General features: G+C 46.7%; 1 protein-coding gene across 4 annotated transcripts in view; it reads right to left on the reverse strand.

The window, feature by feature from the left end:
• Positions 1-20757, reverse strand: part of SMOC1 (SPARC related modular calcium binding 1) — a 156499-nt gene that overhangs the window by 36029 nt on the left and 99713 nt on the right. For 3 of the 4 annotated variants that reach the window (XM_079913480.1, XM_079913479.1, XM_079913478.1), the window contains exons 4-7: positions 19249-19348; positions 17097-17144; positions 2872-2928; positions 779-859 (exon numbers count right to left, since the gene is read on the reverse strand). In XM_079913480.1, the coding sequence (XP_079769606.1) occupies positions 779-859; positions 2872-2928; positions 17097-17144; positions 19249-19348 (286 nt within the window). Of the gene's footprint in view, positions 1-778; positions 860-2871; positions 2962-17096; positions 17145-19248; positions 19349-20757 lie in introns of all 4 variants that reach the window. The other variant, XM_079913481.1, reaches the window with a different exon arrangement.

The following is a 20757-nucleotide window of genomic DNA, read 5'->3' on the forward strand; positions in this document are numbered from 1 at the left end:
CATGCAAAACCCTGCCTGCCAGGTGAAAGGGATGTATCTTTAGTTTACAGTCCTGTCTATCAGGAAACGATGATATGGCTAAATTCAACAACCAGGCGTAAATATGCCAAGTAGCGTTTCTCACAACGAAGTCTGAGGCTGAAAGAAGGATGATCCCCACCCCGGACAGAGATACAGATTGGATCTGTTAATACATTTTCCTGTCGATGGACATCTGGTCTTTTTTGATGGTAAATGAACTTTATCAACTTTGGTCTTCATTGATGGTAAATGAACTCTAATCTGACCACTCTTCAGAAATTACCACCTTTCTACAAGGGTTCACCCAGTACCAAAACCTGAACACTCACAAGACCCTCAAAAGATCAAACCAGGAAAGGTAAGATTGGAGGCAGCTATTTAGAGCCTTAAAAACACATAGATCCAAGGCTCTTAAGGTTTGAAGTCCAACTTCTCTATGCCCAGCCATTCTTCTTTCAAATTCTTCTGCATGGCATATAGAAAGTCAATTAAAATATTAAAACATACCATCAAACTTTTTTTTAGCTAAAAGGATCAGCTACTCATGAAAGACGATCCCTAAACTATTAATTGAAGACAAAGTTGGAAGGGAATAATCCCATCTCATCTCCGCATTTTACAGCTGTGGAAAAAACTGAAGGCCAAACTTGTTAAATGACTTGCCCAAGCCCACACAGTGATAGTCACGAAGCAACCATACAGCACCCGTGGACAGATCAAGTACATATCAATACATAATCCAAGGCAGATTATTTACCTGAATTTCTTACATTGGTATTGTTCAGTTTGGAGTCCTTGATTACCAAGTGCTTAATCCAGAGAGTGGGAGCTGTGATTTCTGAAAAAAGAAGGAGAGAGAAAATAATGTCTGGGCAAAGAGAGTACGTAACTTGGAGTGTAACCCCCAGACTTTTTAACAGCTTTTCTAAAAGCCTGAGGCATCAAGGCTGGAGCCATCTCCCTCATCCCATATCCACTTTGTCCCAACACCCTCTTGCTTCCTTTCTATGGAAGATCATCTCCCCATCAGCTCATAGGAGCCAACCAGGGCCTCCTGTGCTGGGAAGCCGAGTGGTCAGAGTCCAGAGGCACTGAGCCACTCCATCCAGGAATAAAAATATTATCCCAGGAGGTGAGGAACACGCGCCAAGCCAAGCCTTTCTCAGCTGCTTCCCTGGAAGAAGATTTAAAGGGGGTAAATCAACAAACGAATGCCAAAGAAACCACAGAGACCATTTTAGAGGAAACAGCTGAGCCGCAGCAGGTTTTAACTTGCTGAGATTCTGCTTCACATGGGGAAGAAAGTAATGGGTCTAGTGTGTGCTTCAATCCCCTTTCTAATAGTTTCTCATCGAACAGAGGCTGAATTCCTCCATCCAGAGAGTTCCAGCGTGCCTCCAGGCTCTCCAGGGGTGGGGTCACCCAGTGGACAGGTGCCATGGAAGTCTGAGGATGACCCTGAACACACTGTAGAGTGACAAGATCTTCCATGAGTGTGTTGGGAAGGTCTTCCAAGCTGACATGGTCTCCATTCCACTCCCCCCTCCCCAGTCAATCCTCCAGGGTCCCAGACTTACCAATGATCTAGGACATTTGTGGATCACAGAAACATTTTAACTTCTAGGCATGAACACACACATATGTTCCACTCCATGACCAGTTGCAAAGGATATTTCACGTTTCTATCTAAAGCTGAGCCTGGGCTAGAGACATCCTTAGCCACAGAACCAACCAGTGGCATCATCTCTTTTTATTCCTCTGTCTCACTGTCCAGTCTTAGGATCCAAGCCTGGATGTACTCGGCTGAAAGCTGCTGAAAGGTTGCCATATATTGCACTGAGCTCCACAACTCATTGTCAGACTTTCTAGAAACCGCACTCTGCCGAGTTTCCTGCCCCTCCTCATGGGAGCCTGGAGTACTTAGCAAAGTACACGGAAGAATGTAGGCCCTGAGCAGCTCAAACTCAAATCAAAGCCAGTCTTCTGCACCCAAGCTCCTCCTGTCCGTTCCTCATACCTCCAGAGATATCCAACCTCTATTTTGCCACCAACCACCACTATTTCTCTTGACCTAGAATTTCTCCTCTCCCAAATGTCTCGACTCAACTCTCAAGGTCCCTACGACTCAGCCAGACCAGCTCCATACATCAGTCTCTTTCCTGCTACTTTCCTCACTATATCCCATCTCCACCATATTCTCTCCTTTGCCCACGCCAGTGCCCCTGCCTGGAACACCCTGATTCCTCTCCCACATTTTCAAAATCCAGCTCACGTTCCCTCTCTTCACAGAATCTTTTCCCATACCACTGTGATCTCTTTCTTCCATACGTGTCTATTACAGAAAACAAACAAACAACTGAGACCATAGAGCTCCATACAGAAAGTTCTCCTATAGTTGCCGATCTCTTGAGAGCAAGGGCTTCCATCTCGTCTACTTCTCCTTTGTCCCCCAGAGGCCTCCCACAATGCTGGGCACAGAGCACTACAGGAACTTGTTAAGTGCTGATTCATTTAGAAAAGGGATGCTGCCGGCCTGTCTTTCTCAGCCCCGGCTCCTTGGTCTTGGCAGCCCGCGGAGTCCATCCAGGCTGTGTTATTATTGGACGTTAGAGCCAGGCAGGAAGCCTGGTGAGAAGAGAGGGCCTTTCCAGAAGTGGAGGGTGTACTAGTTCCTGGGAGGGTTTGCATTTTTTTAAAGGTTAAAACAACCTGGCTTAAACTGGGAAAAATACAAATTAAAAAAGAAAAAAAACAATAATAGTAAAGCTTAAACACACAACCGAAGGAAAGACCTCCCCAAATCCGAAAACGGGTGGGAGAATTCAAATCTGAAGTAATACAAGAGCTTACCGTCTCCATCGAACACCGGCTGGGTCTCCATCGTGGGTGTCGGCTTAGACCCGTCATCTGAATTGAGGGTTAAAAAGAATCGAAAAGAGACTACCATTATTGAGGTAAATACTATCTACTCTCCAGCACTATTGAATGGTTGGGGTTTGCACATGGCCCGGCCAAGTCCCAGTGAACAGACCAAAGACAAGGAAAAGAAAGAAGAAAAGAACAAGAAGGAAAAGAGAATCACAGACAGACACCAACAGTAAGACAATCCAGGTGTGTGCTTGCCATTCCAGGGAAGGGACCCAAGTTGTCATGGCTCTGGAGGGCCCCTTCTCATAACTCTGTACCAGCGTGACTCCGTCAGCCCTCGCTCTTTCCTCAGGAGAGCTGGGAGCGCTCTCTTCACCAGCAGCCCTGAGTTTTGGCCAGAAGTGTTAGGAGAGGTTGGCACACTTGTGGCATCAAATTCTGATGTCCCCAGCTCCTTCCTGCCCTCTTGCGAAAGGTACTAGCCGGTACCTTTTCAGTGGCCTTCACTGAAGAGCTTAAGGAAAACAAGACAACATGGCGCCATTTCCTCCCGAAGTCCCAGCTATTTCTCCATCCTCAGCTAAAAGCAAAGTGAAGGTAAGAAGGACATTTCTCTCTCCAGCATGCTGAACTACAAAGAATGGGGAATCCTTAGAACACTTTGAACTCTTGAAACAGCATGCACCCCAATTCCCAAAGAGAGGTGGGGGCAAACAAAATGGGAGAAAACATGAGTAATTGCACCCTGGGTTTGCTTTGAAATTTCTAACACAGATGATAGGAGCAGGGAGTTCTCAGTAACAAAGTTCTAATACTTATGGTCCTAGTAGTGTTGGCAGCTCTCTCTGTAGACCAAAAACCTCTACGGATCAGAGTAAGTTCAGACTTTATTTACCTTTCAGGACTCTGAATTATGTTCATCAAGATTCCAAAAGCTTAATTTTGAACAGTGTTTCTCAACTTTTTTTTTTTATTGCCCATCTAAAGAGTATTTTTAGACTTTTTCTCCTAATTAATTTCCTAGTGAAATGTTAATAACAAAGATACATTGCATACCTGTTTGTGTACTGTATGTATATCTGTGCTTTATATGGAAAAAGAGCAAGTGCTCTTTTGTGCCCTAAGAACCAATTTCCACCTCCTTGGTGAAAGCTGGGAGCAGGCATCTTTACCTGTGTTGAGAACACATACTTCCGAGATTTTTCTGTTTTCTCCCTTGGGAGGGGGAGGGAAGAAGAGCACCGTGGTCTCGGACACCGTGGTTACACAATCCCTTCTTCCCAAGACCCCCAGAGATCTTTTAGGACTGAACGCTCTATTCTCCAAGCATTAACTATGGAGAATGCAAGTTCTCATATAGCCTGCAACGCCAGTCAGATCATCGATAATGACAGCCTTCACCATTTGGAGCTCCCAGAACTCTCGGCAGAGTTCCCTGCATCTTATCATGGGACAGAGAAAGAACAGAGTCCTGATCCCTTTCTTACGCCAACACCCCACCTCTGGGATCTTAAGATTCAATAGCTATGGAGACCCTAACCCTCGCTTGAGGCTGAGGCCAGCAACTTGGCAGTTGTGTGACACCTGACCCTGCTATAATTCTCATGTGCCAACGTAAGACCCAACTCCCGCAGCGGCCAGGGTGATCCTGACCTATCCGACAATCACCCGCAGTCGTGAGACGTGGCAGGAGGAGAGGAGTAATGAGGCTGAATATCTTATTTGCCTCAAACTGGGATCCAGAAGAGCCACCTTTTGATGCCAAACTGTGTACGTTTGATCTGGAAGTCATTGAGGGAGAAGAAACACAGAGCAGAGCCACACAGTGTCATTTTTAAAAATGGCATCACTTCCCTGACTCTATTAACACCTCTTTCCATTGAATTCAGTGAACCACTGAATGAAGTTTTTTGGCAGCTGCAATGCACATTTGGTTGCTGCTGCCGGATGCAGAGTTCACAGTCTAAATAGACCTGCACAGTGTGCTCAGCCCCTCCACACAGGGCGGCTTCATGTCAGGAGTCTTAAAGGGAACAAAGGGAAAGTGAGAAATCAAACATTCTCAGAGGGACGGCGATGACAAGCCAAGTGAAAAATGGCTTATGAGATATTTTAATATTCAATTGAGATCCTCCCGTACTCCAAGAGCTGTATCTCCCTCTGGAGCAGGACGACAGAAAATACTCTGTTTACTTCTCCCATCGTCCACATGAGAGTCTGGGACTGCCCATCTGGTCCAGCAATCAGTAAAGAAATCTGCTGCTCAAGGAGAGGAAGGAGGATTTCCAGTCTCCCCGGGGAAGTCGAGGACCTCCACAATTGCCCAGATGCAGGCCCAGAAGCCCACATAGCATGAAGCCACGTGCAGGGAGTGAATCTTCCTGCAGGGTAGGGTCACCGAGGGTGAAGACACACAGCTGCACTGCCACCGTGGAGGCCCTAGCTGGAAATCTTTACGAAGTGAGAAGAGACAAAGTGCCCTGCTGCCAGGAGAGCCACCTGTGAAATCCAGCATGCCCCAAGGATGGGCAGCCAAGCCAAAGCCAATAGGACCCTCTGACCATCATCTCCGGGCACCTGGGCACCTGGCATCCAACCCAGCAAACAAGCGCACCCTTCTACCAAACACAGGTCCAAGGCCTGGGTCCAAGGTCCACATCAGGCCTGCTTCCTGGCAAGCCCTGGGGCGACACCAGTACCTACACTGGGCCCGGGGGAGAGAGAAAAGCTTCCGCATGTGCCCCTGGCCTCCCGGTCTCCAGTGGGGTCACAGTGCAGATACCGGCTTTGCAACCAACTAAGTTGGGTAACCTGAACCCCTCACTTTTCTTCTCTGGGCAGTGATATCCTCTTCTAAAAGTGAAGGATGGCTGCACTCCTAGCCTCAGGACACTGGGTAGCTGTAAAAGACTCTAAAGGCCTCTTAAAGAAGGTATTAAATCATCGAGTGTTAAATCATCTTATCCAACTGCTTGCTTTTAAAACTGGATTTGTAGAATTAAAATTCTATAAAGTTTTAAAAATAAAAAGTAAAGTAAACCTTACAGCTCAATAAGAAGACAAACAGCCTGATTTTAAAATGGGTAAAATATTTTAATAGACATTTCAAAGACGCACGGACAGCTAATAAATACATGAAAAGATGCTCAATATCTTTAGTTGTTAGGAAACCACAAATTAAAACCACAGTGAGATACCACCACATACCTACTAGAATGGCTAAAATTTTTTAAATAGACACTATCAAGAGACAAGGATGTGGAGAAACTCAAACCCTCATTCCTTGCTGATGGGAATGTAAAACTGGTAGCCATGATGGAAAAGAGTCTGGCAAATTCTTTAAAAAGTTAAACACAAACTTACCATTCAATCCAGAAATTCCACTCCTGGGACTCTATCTAAGAAAAATAAAGACCTATCCACCCAAAGACATGTATACAAACACTGATAGCAGCATGATTCGTAATACCCTTGAACTGGAAACAATCCAAATGTTCGTCTACTGGTGAAGAGATAACCAAATTGTGATCTACCCATACAATGGAATATTACTTAGCAAGTAAAAGGAATGAATTACTGATATGCGTAAGAATATAGCTGAACTTCAAAAACATTAAACTAAATGAAAGAAGCCATGTGCAAATTCTACATATTGTTTGATTCCATTCATATGAAATGCCTAGGAAAGATAAATCTATAGAGACAGAAAGCAGATACATGGTTGCCTGGAGGAGGGAGTGGGGTATAACTATAAATGGGTACAAGGTTTCTTTGGGGGTGATGGAAATGTTCTCTGGTAATGACCGCACGTCTCTATAACGGTACCAAATTCATTAACTTGTACATTTACAATGGGTAAATTTTATGGTATGTGATTATACCTTAATAAAGTTTTTAAAACAAAGCGGGGATGGAGTACCAAAGTCATCACAGGTAAATCGTCAGGTGGCAGTAGCTAGATTATCTGAGCAATCCTTAATTTGGGGGGAGACTCTCCTGTATATCTTAAAGAAAACTATATCTGAATCTCAATTTACATGAGTGCATATGATGATTTCATGTGTGTGTATGTTTAATCTTGGTGATTCTTTTAGACCTCAAATAGTAAGACTTTCTTTCTCTTTGATACCATAATACTCTTTCAGACCGAGAAGAACATAGAATACTGAAAAAACCCGATTCAAAGATGACCATTTCTTTTACAGGGAGAAAAAAGTAAATTAGGAAACATTAAAAAAAAAAAAGGCAAATCTGAGAGAATTTCTCAAGGATGATGTCAAGATCAACAATAATAAGTGTTACCACATTTTGCAACACTCAGAGTTTCTGGCAGGTGGCTTTCTTCATCTATTCTCACCACCGGCCAGGGCAGAGGAAGTCACCAGGCAGATAAAAAGAGATTGAGTTTCAGCGCAAGAAAGTGATTTGCTCAAGGCTCCAGAGGCAGTGAGCAAGCGGCGCTGGAAACCACCCAGGCCCAGAGCGGGGCGTCTGGCCGCACGAGATCCCCCAGCCCCCAACCACGCCTCTCCTTGCAGGTGCAGCCCCAGAAAGCCGCAGCCCCCGCACGGGCTCTTCGAGCCTATCCAGACAGTGGGTTTGTGTGACAGCACAATTCTTTGCCCTGCGAGAAGGCCTGGCCCACGCACAGACAGCTGGAAGTCACTTCGACCCCTGATGACACCGTTCAAAGCCTCCTCTGTTTGGCTTTTTGATTCCTGATTGACATTCGCTGGCGAGTGGAGATAAATGCGGGGCTGAGGACAATGTTGACCGGCTCTGACTATTCTCAGGGAAAGACTTTTCAGAATAACAAACAAAACAAAACAAAACCCCCAAAACATTGGTGTGCTTATGGGACTGAATAGAGCCCAAGAGGTCCAAGGAAGCAGGGCCGGGCCTTTCAAGGGGCTGGCAAGTCCATTGAGGAGTTAATTGTTTGGGTGTACAATGAGTTTATTCTGACCACATACAAAGAGCTTTCTCTTCCAGGTCCTTCAAAAGCAAATGTGTCAAAGGGGCCAGAGGAGGAATCTGTATTAATGGCATCTCTTGGGGTCTCTGAGACTGAGGAACATTGGAGAATGACAGAAAAAGAAACCACCACCCCCGTCCTGAGACTCGGAAGGTCTCTCAATGATCCCAAGTCCCCTTTAATTCTTGGGCTTTGCCCAAACCATGTCCATCACCGGCCACCCTCCCTCTTGCATTCATTTAGGCTGCCATTGGCCGTCTTTTACCAAGACATGGCGATACGCTTCAGCCTGATAGAAGTGCTGGAAGGTTCTTGCTTTTGAAGGGACCACATTTATGCCAGAGCCACATCCCCCTCAGCATGCGACTCAGGGACCCAGTGTGAAAGTCAAGATGACTTATTCTGGGCCTCCCAGGGAGACAGTGGTGCCTGTTTGCAAAAATGTCCCTTAAGAACCTGGCCTGAATCATACCAGGAGGAGGATGGAATGTTAGTTAACCTCAACCTTTCCTGAGATGTATGTCCCATGACCAGCGAGGCTCAAAAATATACTGTGAGCTGTGTCTTGATTCTGACCTTGGAGAACACAAGTTATCTGGGTACTTCGGGTCCTTTCCAGAGCAAGAGATGAATCTTTTACATGCCATCTACCCACTTGCACACTCCTTCCCAAAAAAAGCTTAAAGCTGTCTTTTTGCAAGCAGTTGCCCATACCGTCAAGCTCCACATTTTCTTGTGTAAGAACGGAAACAAGAGGCTGGTGAAAAAGGTAGACCAGAGATGGAAGAAGGGGGCGTGGTGACAAAGCGGAGGAGAAGTAGGGGAGAGGTGGCACTGCCAGCAGCACAGTTGGTTCAGGGCTGGGTTCACCCAGAGACGGGGCTAATTTTTTAAAAACTCTTTATTTTGAAATGATTATACAAATGATTTTGCAACAGGTAGTTGCAAACAAAGAGGCCCCAGGTACCCTTCACCCAGTGTCCCCCAGTGATAGCATCCTTACAGTTAACATAATTATACGGATAACATCATAATAGTATAATATCAGAATCAGGAAATTGATATTGGTATAATCCAGGGACCTTATGCACGTTCCACCAGTTTTTGGATGTACTTATTTGTCTGTGGGTGGGTGGGTGGGTGGTGTGTCGTTCTATGCAATTCTATCCATGTGCAGATTCATGCAACCACCACCACCATCAAAATATAGAACTAGCCCATCACTACAAAGATCTCCCAAGTGCTACCCTTTTATAATCACACTTCCTCTCCTCCACCCCGTCTTTCACCCCTGGCAACCACTAATCCTTTCTCCATCTCTATAATTTTGTCATTTCTGCAATGTTATATAAATGGAATCATGCAGTATACAACCTTTGGAGGTCGGACTTGTTCACTTTGCATAATGCCCTTGAAATCCACCCAGTTGTTGCTGCATGTGTCAATGGTGTGTTCCTTTTCATTACCGAGTAGTATTCCATGGTATGGACGCACCTCAGTTTGTTTCACCCATTGAAGGACATTTGGGTTGTTTCCACCCTTGGCCGTTACAGATAAAGCTGCTGTGACTATCTGTGTACAGGTTTTTGTGTGGACATAAGTTTTCATTTCTCTGGAATAAATGCTCAGGAGTGCAATTGCTAGGGTATATGGTAAGCATATGTTTTGTTGCTTCGTTTTTTAAGAAACTTCCAAAGTATTTTTCAGAGTGGCTGTATCAAATTACATTCTTACCAACAATGTATGAAAGATCCAGTTCGTCTGCAGCCTCATTAACATTTGGTATTGTCATTATTTTTATTTTAGCTCTTCTAATAGGTGTGTAGTGATATCTTATCATGGTCTTAATTTGCACTTAAAAATTTTTTTGTTGAAGTATAGTGATTTACAATATCATGGAAGTTTCAGGTGTACAGCACAATTCAGTTTTTTATATACGTATATATGTGTGTATATATATATATATATATATATATTCTTTCTCAGATTCTTTTCCCTTATAGGTTATTACATCATATTGGGTAGAGTTCCCTGTGCTATATAGTAGGCCCTTGTTGGTTAATTTGCACTTTCTTATAGCTAATGATGTTGAACACCTTTTTGTGTATTTATTTGCCCTCTGCATATGTGCTTTGGTGAGATGCCTATTCATTTATTTTGCCCATGTTTAAATTAAATTGTTTTTCAACTGTTAAGTTTTTTAGCATTCTCTGTATCTTCTACACACGTCCTATGTCAGATAGGTGGTTTGTAAGTATTTTCTCCCAGTCTGTAGTTTTTTAATTCTCTTAACAAGATCTTTTCAAGAGCAAGTTTTTAATTTTGATTAAGTCCAATTTATCAATTTTTAAAATTTTTGGATCACGTGTTTGATGTTCTCACACCAAAGCTCAAGGTTCACTAGCTGTAAGTTCTGAAGATTTTCTCCTGTGTTTTCTTCTAAAAGTTTTAATAGCTTTAGATTTTATATTTAAGTCCAAGATCCACTTTGAGTTGGTTTGTGTATAAGGTGTGGGATTTAGGGAAGGTCTTGGGGAGTTGTTTTTGTTTTTGTCTGTGGAAGCCCAATTGCTACAGCACCATTTGTTGAAAGGACTATCCTTCCTCCGCTGAATTTCTTTTGCACCTTTGTCAAAAATCTGTTTGCCATGCTTGTGTAGGCCTACTTCTGGGTTCTCTTTTCTGTTCCGTTGATCTCTAGGTCAATAGGACAGTGAAAATACTCTGTATGATACTATAATGGTGGATATCACTACATATGTGTCCGTTCCCACAGAGTGTACAACACCCAGAGTGAATCCTAATATAAACTGTGAACTTTGGGTTATAATGATGTGTCAATTTAGGTTGATCAGTTGTAACAAATGTACTCACTCTGGGGGCGGATATTGATGGTGAGGGAGGCTGCACATGTGTGGCAGCAGGGGGTATATGGAAAATTTCTGTACCTTCTTCTTAAATTTAAAACTAAGTCATTAAAAAACAAAAAGAAATAAAATAAACATTGAAAAAGCTGTGGAGTCACCACATCTGTTCAGATGATCAAACGGAAGCATGGACTGAAAATTCATAAAGGGTCATGAAGGGAATAAAACACTAAAGATCTCTTGGTTTAAAAAAAATCACATATAGTGATTCCTCCCACTTTCTTTTTCTTTTTGAAAATTGTTTTAGCTCCTCTAGTTCCATTGCCTTTCCACATCAATTTTAGAATAAACAGCCCTTGAAACTCATGGCTTTCTTTCAACGGGTGCAACAGGACCGAAGAGTGACAATTCCTCGGCCTTGACCACAGGAGCTACGTGGCGCTTAGAGCTGGAGAAGTAGTTCGGATGTGGCCGTGAGGCCTGTCCACCCACAGGCTGCAATCGCTGGCTCCCTCCAGCTTGCTGGGCCACAGCTGGAAGTGAACTCATTCATCCAAGGAACAGTGAGCAAATGGACATACTCTCAGTGGCCTGCCAAGCTCTGGGCTGTCTCACCTGGACTTTGGGGGCACCACAAAGGTACCAGGCATAGGAATCAAGAACTTGCCGGTGGGCCATGCTCATCCCAGGCAACCTCCTCCAAGGGTCTTTCCTTAGAGGCTCTGGCCGTGGGAGCTGCCGACCAGGGCGTTTGCAGGCGCCACCTGCCTTCCCTCCCCTGCTTCCAAGCATCCCAGCATCTAGAGGTCTGTGGCCCTCTGGGAGGCTTCACCTCCACCCGACGATACCCTCTACAAGAAGAGGCTAAGAACCATTAGAATGTGAGCTCCACGGGGCGAGGGCTCTTATCGTTTCACTTGTCACTGGATCCTCAGTAACGACCAAAGCTGGCACTTAGTAAGGTCTCAGTGAAAATGTGTTGAATGAAAGAATAAAAGAGCCAAGTACGAAAACACAAATGGTTACTAACAACGCCAGGGACTCATTAGAATCCATGGCTAGAAGGCTTTTCCAGATCACTAAACCCCATCTCCTCTCTAGTCCTTGGAAATCAGGATACGGCAAGGATCCACACTCTTCGTTTAGCATCCTCCATGCATAAACTTTCTTTTGGAGACCACAGAATAGGGGCTGAGATGGAGGGCGGGGGATGCGTAGACGGAGCCCTGCTGGGGCAGTAATTAAGCGTGGGTAGAGGGAGATGTGGTACATGCATGAACACTCAAGCACCCTCGCGCACACTCCTTCTACAACCCATCTCTTCAAAGCTGATATCGTGATAAGCCAGGCTTGGTCCAGGGTGGCTCAGACGCCAGAAAGCAGCAGTAACGTGCATGCAGAGAGGAAAAGAGCCACCTCTCGTGGGCCTGGAGCTGCTTAGGCACAGTTTGTAGTAGGCACGTATCAGAATGAATGCTTCTCCACAGGGAATTCCAGTGTGAGCCGAGGCCAACCCACAGACCCAGCTCCATTCAAATCCAGCCCAGAAGCAGCCGCACAGCACAGGGAGATCAGCTCGGTGCTTTGTGACCACCTAGAGGGGTGGGATAGGGAGGGTGGGAGGGAGGAAGACGCAAGAGGGAAGAGATACGGGGATCTATGTATATGTATAGCTGATTCACTTTGTTATACAGCAGAAACCAACACACCATTGTAAAGCAATTATATCCAATAAAGATGTCAAATATATATATATATATATATATATATTTAAAAAAAGAAAGAAAATAAATCCAGCCCAGGCTGGTAGGTAATGGACTTGAGCTATCTGATGGCAAGGCTGACAGATCAGTTACGGATCCAGCCTCCCCCCCTGTGCTGGGGGAAGAGAAAAAAGAGGTAGCTGGGAAGAGGTTACATTCACGTGAACAGGGGTGACGCTCCACGTGTAGAATGCTCTGAGATATCCAGCCTGGCACACCTCAGCCAGGCTTGAGGCAATGAAGTAAACCTCCTGCAGGTGTGCTTAACCACCATGAGGGTGGAGGCTAGAGGCTGCTTGGTCCTCTTCATCTGGGAGACCCGCCATCCACCATCCCTGCCCTAAGCACCTCCCTCAGCCCTGAGTGAGAGTGCCGCTAGCTCCGTCCCTTGAGTGACAAAGGTCTCCAAGTTGCCACCAACCTGTAGACCAGACGTCAGGAGAGATTCTAAAAACTGAGACCCAGAGAGGGACCTTGGAGAAATAACTGTGACTCACTCTTGACTCGGAACACAGACTACGGAGTAGCCAGTGGGGGACTAAAAGAAGTTTCAGCAAATTAAAGGTAGGCTGGATTTTGGAAGTTTCGCTTCTCTCCAAGATTGGTTTGACAAACACAGAAGCCCATGCAGAAAGTGTAAGCAGTTTGCTATTGTTTTTATTCTTCACTCATTTTCCTTACACTGCTCACTCCCAGACCTCTAAGAAGCAGGAAAAGAGAAAATTGCAGAAAACTCCCAATAACCCTAAATTTTCATTTGCCACCTATCAAAGCATCACCCTGGGATCTATAAGGTCCTGGGCGCTCGGGAGAAAAAGTTCCCAGAGAGCTGCCAGAAATCATTGCCCAAGCGCTCTCCCGCTATTCTCCCATTTAATCATTCTTCACCCGCCCCACCGACACCCCACTGGAGGCTGAGAACTTCCCTTCCACACCTCATAAGTAATGAAGCTCAGGACCAGCCCCTGACTTTGTATTTGGTTATCCTGGAAACCCCCCAACTCACCCACACTTGTTAGCATCAAGACCCCTAAAAGAGGCACCTCAGGAAAATCCACAAGCCTTGGGGCGCCAGGAAAAGCTTCTCAGGGTAAAACCACCATCTCTAAACATATTTTGCTTCCCATCCACTTTCCTGCTTCAATGGAAACCCAAAATTCCTTTCTGTCTCTCAACTTCTGCAGCTTTCGACTGTTTTAGCAGCAGATCGTCAGAGCTCAAGGGGCTGCTGGGGGTCCTTTCCTCTCTTCTGATATTCCTCTGTAGCATCAATAAAACACATGTGGATGCACGTGTGCCCTCCACCCCCCAAAACACACACATACTCCTTCCATCTCTCTCCAAGGGCGAGGATCGACGGAGAAGGGAGGGGCAGCAGGATGGGAGTGCCCCAGATCAATGGATATTTGAAACTCAAACACATGGCCCGGGACCTACCCTGCATGTGTTAATTACCACACATGTGCCCATAAAGGAGTCTGTGAAACACAAGGGGCCCAAAGAACAGAGCGAGGCAAGGACATTCCAAGGGATTAAGTAAATAGTCTGAAGTTCTGACCCTCCTCCCCTCCCGGAGCACATGCATCTGGGTAAGATAACCGGACCTCCCTCCCTCCGTCCCCCACTTCTCCCCTCAGGCCCACACCTGTGGACCCAGGATCAGGAGCGACCCAGACCTCCTTGCGAGCCAGACGGCTGTGACCTGCTACCGCCTGGCCTCTCTCCCTCTCCCCTGCCTCCCGCTATCTCCCTGGGCCTCTTCCCCCAGCCTCCTCCCGCTCTGCCTTTCTCCTTTTTCTCCTCCTCTCCTTTGGAGGACTGATTCCTGGCTGGCAACCAGACCCTCCATCGCACAATACGCCTTTTCATTCCAACCCGGTGGAGAGAACTGATCCCTCCAAGCCCCATCCGTGGAGCATGTTCAAAAGGCAAGAGGGTGGGGAAAGAAGGAGCTGGGTCCGTTCCTCCCCCCCCCACCAACCCCCCAACACACACACCCAGACCCCCGGCCTCGCCCCCGTTCTGGCCATCCTCCGGGCCTAGCATCCTTCTGGGCAGGTCTTGGGCTGCAAGCTCCGGCTCCAGGGAGATGCCTTCTAGGAGACCCCACATGTGGGCATGAGCTCAGACAACGGCCCTTTGTGTCCTCCCACCTGCTGCCCTCCGGAGCACATTCCATTCTTAAGCGGCAGCTGAAAAAGGGACCTCGGCGGGGCCGACACAGGATATTATAAATGCCCTCTCGCACCCTGGTCCCATTCAAACCCCAGCTTCCTGGACAGGTGTGGCTTCAGGTGGCCCTTCCTACAGGTGGCCCGAACCTGCTTTTCACTGCACTGCCCATGGCAGACAAACAGAAGAGATTCAACACCTCTGTGGACCCTCTGAAGTAGAAGGAAAGAGAGGCCACTGGGCGGAAGTCAAGTGTCCAGGGGCGAGTCAGCCCTAGCATCTCCCCCACCCCTCTGCCAGCCCTTTGCACCAAAAGGGAAGCCTCCACACAACCATCTAGGAAGGAGGAACCCCCCGGGGTAAGGGAGCAAAGAGCTAGAAACTGCTGGAAACTTATCCCCCTGACGCGCGGCTTCAGACTCTACCCCCCCGTTCCCTGCATCATCCTTGGAGGAATTGGATTCCCCCGCCTTCTTCCAACTGGATCAGCAAGAGCCCGCCGTGACCACAGGTCTGGTTCTTACTGTTATCCACAGGGTACAAAGCCACAACCAACTGGAAAGGACAAGCGGGGAAGTACTTCTCTGTGCAGTTGAAGAACCAAAACCCTCTGGTTGGCCCTTCTTGCTGCAGGTGCCTCATTCAGCATCGTGCACTCCATCCCTTTGGTGGGGAAAGTCTGGGTGGTCTTGATTGCTCTTTTTTTTCCCTACCACCAGGACCTCATGCCCAGGAATAAATGCTATGCTCCTGAAGACTTCAGTTGCAACAAGCAAAACTGAAGGCAGCTCCCTTTTCCAACCCCAATACACTACAGGCAGACCCGCCACTCACAGTGTTGATGATTTCAGATCTTTGCAGAAAGAAACGTTCATCCCCTCTCCTCCTTTCCCTCCTAGGAGGGAACTACCAACACTTGAGGCTGTCTCCCCCTGTGCTTGGAAGGACCTGGAAAGGTGCTTGCTCCCTTCTTTCACCCACTTACTCGTTCCTGCTCGCTGGAAGGGGAGCAGCCCGTAGGGTCGCTTGGTCCGTGGTTTCTAGTGGGTGGTGGTATCACCAAGCTCCACTTCCATGTCTTCTTGGAGGGACAGCATGCAGCGACAGCATGTTCTCCAGACTCTCGGCTCCTGCGTTCAGGCAGTGGGACTCTGCCTCCTGTTCTGGTCCCCAAGGAATAAGCACTTGGGGCAAGGTCCAAGGCTTGGCCTTGGTCTCCCTGTGACCGCGGTGGAGGATAAGCCTGTACATCCCACACTGATCCTTGCGTGCCCAGCTCTCCACGTGGGTTCTTACGAGCCTGAAGTGCCCAAGGCCCCGATTCAGGTGGGAGGGCTCAAACTCAGTCGACACCTCCAGTCTGAGTTTCACCCGAGGACACAAAATGGGGCTTCTGAAGTGCTTGCATGGACACTAAAACTGATACCTGTTTTCCATGCAACTACCAGTGTGTATGCTGTCCTAGAAGTAAGAAGCGGTGAAGCCTAGTGTCAGCACACTGGAAAGTATGGTCAGCCCATCCCAAGGACCTATTCCTCATGTCGGCTGGTCCACTAAACAGCGCTCAGACAGATGCCCTAGTCGGGCCAGCTGCACAATTTGCAGGGCCCAGTGCCAAGTGAAAATGCAAAGCCTTTTGTTCAAAAAGCAGGGAAAAAGGTGCCACAAAAGACACTAAGATATCAAGCCTTATCCTCTCTTCCACAGTCTCTCTCCTGACTTGTCACGATGTTTCTTAATTTGCTATTTAGTGTTGTTCTAGGTAATGAAAAATGAAAATTCTAAGCGTACTATGGAAGCCCTGTAGCCTGCATCACAAGAGCCCTCTGCCAATGAGGCTGCAGCAGGTAGGCATAGTACACGTGTCTCTTCTGCTCACACACACACTTCTTTGTCCCACTGGACTATACTTACAAAACCCAAGTTCAAAGGAAAATAATTAAGAATTTCAAGATAACAGCTGCATAAGTCACCTGCCCATGAAGCATCTAGTCTTAGTGCAAAGAATCTGGATGTGCTGGGACAATTATCAAGGAAACTCAAGGAGGAGAAAATGTTCAGATGGGTTTCCAAAATAAAAGAGTCAGGGCAGACTTGGGCATCCCTGCCTTCGTTGTGCTTTTCTGTTTAATGCTGGCTACACTGGTAGCTTATTGACTGAACTTCCCAGGAACCAAGAGTCTCAGGGTCCCTGCCAGCTCTGTGCACTGCACTTGCTCACCTCTCTCAGAAATTCTGGGAGCTTGGTCCCCACCGCCGTACGAGCCTTACTTACCTCTGGGCTTCTGGGAGGAAACACAGAATAAGAATGGGAATTTTCTGCAGGGCACTTTTAGCTTTCACCCCAGGCTCCTTCCATCTTGTCTAAGAATGCCTGCTTGGACTGGCTTTAGAAGCAAACATTCAGATAAAGCGTGAAACTCCACTCACCTTTCCTTCCTGAGTTACCCTGGCTCACGGGCTTATCGGTGACTGAACCTTGGGTGAGAGGGGAAACAAAAACACAGACATTCAGAATGCGTCGCGATTGGTTTCTTTCAAAGAGTTGGTAAAGCCTGATGTTATGAGCATGTGGTTATGTATATATATATTGTATACACATCTAGGAACATTATATACAAAGTGAGTACAGACACACATGCGACTGGTGTTTGTTTAACATCAATGTCACCGGTATCACAGCACTGTTGAGATGAACAATGATTTCCAGGCTCCCTGGCAATAGTCTTGACCAGATTTTTACAAAATTCCACAACCACATAACTCCTTTGTTGAACATTCCACAGACTGCCCCTCACCTCCACTTCCCACCAACTCCATGTTCTGAGCCCTATCCAGCCAGGGGGGCCAACTGCAAAGAAAACCCCTCTCGCTGCAAATGCAATGACTGACATCCCTTGCTGGTTAGGGCAGGAAATCGGCGATTTTCCATCTGCATTAAGTAGAAAATTGTTGGCCCAATTGTAATGAATGGGCCAAAATAGTCTGAGGCATGGAAGCAATTTTCTAGATGCAGCGTGTTCCTCAAGGAGGGGGCAGTCTGGGGGGTTGGCCAAACGCTTTGCCCTGCACGTGCTCGGATGCCCTGTGCCGCCATCCGACGGTCCTGACCCTGTTGCACCTGCCTTTCCCGTGACACCCAACCCCGCACATGCAGGGCACAGCCAGCCGAGGCACACCAGGGCATCTGTGGAAGTCCCCGCGACAAAAGAGGAGAAACACATCGCAGTCCGTATCCAACCCCTTCTCCGTATACTAGCTTTGTGCGAATTCAATTATATTTCCCTGCATGACTTGTTTCTAGCACATTTGTTTGCTTTAAATGAAACTTTCCAGGTCATTTGCAAGGAGGCCTCGTTCCTCCCCCTACCCACACCAAGCTCAATTAAGGTTTCCAGTTTCCATGTAAACCACAAATAAAGTAAACTTTCCTTTTTGGCCTGCACATTTTGGTTTCCTAATGGAGATACTTACTGCCCTTTCCACTCACTTTTCCCCTTATATAGCAGGGCTGGTTGAAAAATGAATAAATTTGGGGAAAAAAGGAAAACGTTAGGACAGCAGGACTGCCTTTGGAATTTCCCAGAGGTTTTAGAATAATGTTTTATACTTTGCTTGCACTTAAAAATTAAAAATAAGTAAATAAATAAAATCTCATATACACAGATTACAGAGAAATAGGAAGCAGCTGGTGGATGGGATAGGCTTTTTTTTGTTAACGTGGGCTGAGCTGCATAGTGAATTAAGGGAGTGTCTTGAAGTCCCTTCCCATCTGAATGGAAGTGGGAAGTGGGAAGCTTGCCTAAATCCGTAATGCACAATCCCACAAAACTAAGAACAAAATTTCTCTATGCCTATAAAGTTGGAAATAAAAAGGACTTAATTTTTCCTATGGACTCACCCAGAGGGTTGTTACAAAGCAGTGGTTCCCTAACTTGTCTCATCATGAGAACCACCTGAGAAGCTTCCTAAACATGTGGACTCCAAGTCTCCATGACCACTGGATCCGAACACGGAAGGAGAAGCCTCCACACCTGGGTTCTTTTTGAATTCCCTAGGCACTGCTGATGACAGCCAGATTTGAGGGCCGCGGTTATGAATGTTTTCCATCACCATACGTTACATTGTTCAGGGGTTGCAAACATATGGCAACGTAGACCACCACTCTCCTCTCCTGCACCCGTGAAAGACATCCCTAATTGGTTGTCACAGCCTTTGATGTTGAACTCCAACACAGTCTTGAAATTTATCTCAATAAAGTGTGCACCCAGGGCCACTACCAACCAAGAGCACACAAGGTACAAACTTATATGCCATGCTTTCTAGAGGTTATGGCCGATGCTTGAGAAAAGAGCACTGAACCAGAAACTTAAACTCAAAATAAATACATACACACAGACATACACTGACCCTATCACCCAGCTGACAACAGAGCAAGCATGTTTGGGTAGACTCCTCCCTGACCTGGAAGAGGGCTCATAACCACCACCAATCTTTCAAAAGTGCACCCACAAGATTCAGGAGACCATCCAAGGGGTCCCTCTCCCACCCTTTTCTTTCTTCCCGCCCTTCCCTACGGTACCTGAACATACAGGAGTTTTATTCTGCACAGAAGAGCCACTGATGGGCTTCCCATCTGGGGTGACACACCAGCAGTACCCCGTGTAAGTGTGGCACTGCACCTGTTCGGGGAAGTGGGAAGGGGAAAAGAACCGTAAGTCTTGGGTCACAGTATCCACAATCACCTCCCACCTCCTTCAAAGCATCCCCAGCATAGCGGAGAACTCCTTCTACCTCTCACCCAGCATCCCTCCCCCGAGTGTCCCTAGAAGGCTGGCCAGACAACGTTGATTACATTTTCTGTGTGACCCCCCAGGAGCAACCATAGCAATTTACTGTTTCCTTACGACATTTAATGCTTAATCTCTTATACCGTACTCGGATACGTCCGCTGTGTATTCCATCCATTTGTAAAAAATTGATTGGTGAACTAATTTGGCAAGTACAAGTTGGAATGTCACCACTGTAGGTTGATATGACCCTTCTGTAAGAAGCAGAGACAAGGGAAAAGCTTTTCTTCTTTTTCTAGCTTTTCCCAGCATCCGTTCCTACAGTCAGCCTGCCTATTGATCACATGGCTTTCTTGAGAAAAGGGCACATGTGATGGGGTTAAGGTAAAAACAAGGCCACTTGTGCCTGCAGATTCTAGTTCTAGATGCCCTGCTGCACCACTGTGTGATCTTCCTCAAGTCTCCGTGATCAGGTCCACGCTGCCTGGGAACAGTAAATAAGAATGAGGCTTTTGGCTTCATTCGGAGTAACTCTCCTTTCTCTCTCAATAGCTGTCGTTCTGTCCACGTCCTCCACCCTGCCCCACCATCCTTTTCCCACCCACTTTCTACACAAATCAGGGCATCATCCCCCTGCGTAAAACCCCTCGATGACCGGCCATTGTACTCAGGATGGAGATGATGCCGATTTGCACGAGCTTGAGGGCCCCCATGATCTGCCCCCTGCCTATCCCCACAGCCTCATTCTACTCCCAGGTCTCCACACCTGCCATTCCAGCCACAAGCTGGAATGAGCCTCTGAGGCTCACAAACACATCCTAGTGTCTCATGATTCTGAACTTTTGTTTGCTCCAACTGGTCAATCTGCCCAGAATACCATTCCCCAACCCATCCCAGCACACTCCCAAACCCTCTGTCTTCCCACCCCATTCACGATACACCTTCTCCTTAAGGTGCCCCCAGCCTCCCCACCTCCTCTCCCTCCTTCCTCCGACCCCCCACACACCCTGGTTCCCCAAATTCAGAGCCCTTATTACAATGAGCTTAACTGCTGATCTGTCTAGTCTATCTCCCCCATTAGACTGTGACCTCCCTAAGGCAAGGGACTGAATACTGGCTATTTCTATATTCCAAGCACCTAGCGCAATGCCTGACGTTTATTGTAGGCATTTGATGAGTTGAATAAATGCATGAATTACCATATTTCCTAAATTCTTGGTCTCCATCCATTCTAAAAATATAACAACAATTTAAACAGCCCTGCCACATTAAATGTAGACCTCAATTACGAGATGTGTGCC

This window comes from Stenella coeruleoalba (genome assembly GCF_951394435.1).
Source record: "Stenella coeruleoalba genome assembly, chromosome: 2".
Taxonomy (NCBI): domain Eukaryota; kingdom Metazoa; phylum Chordata; class Mammalia; order Artiodactyla; family Delphinidae; genus Stenella; species Stenella coeruleoalba.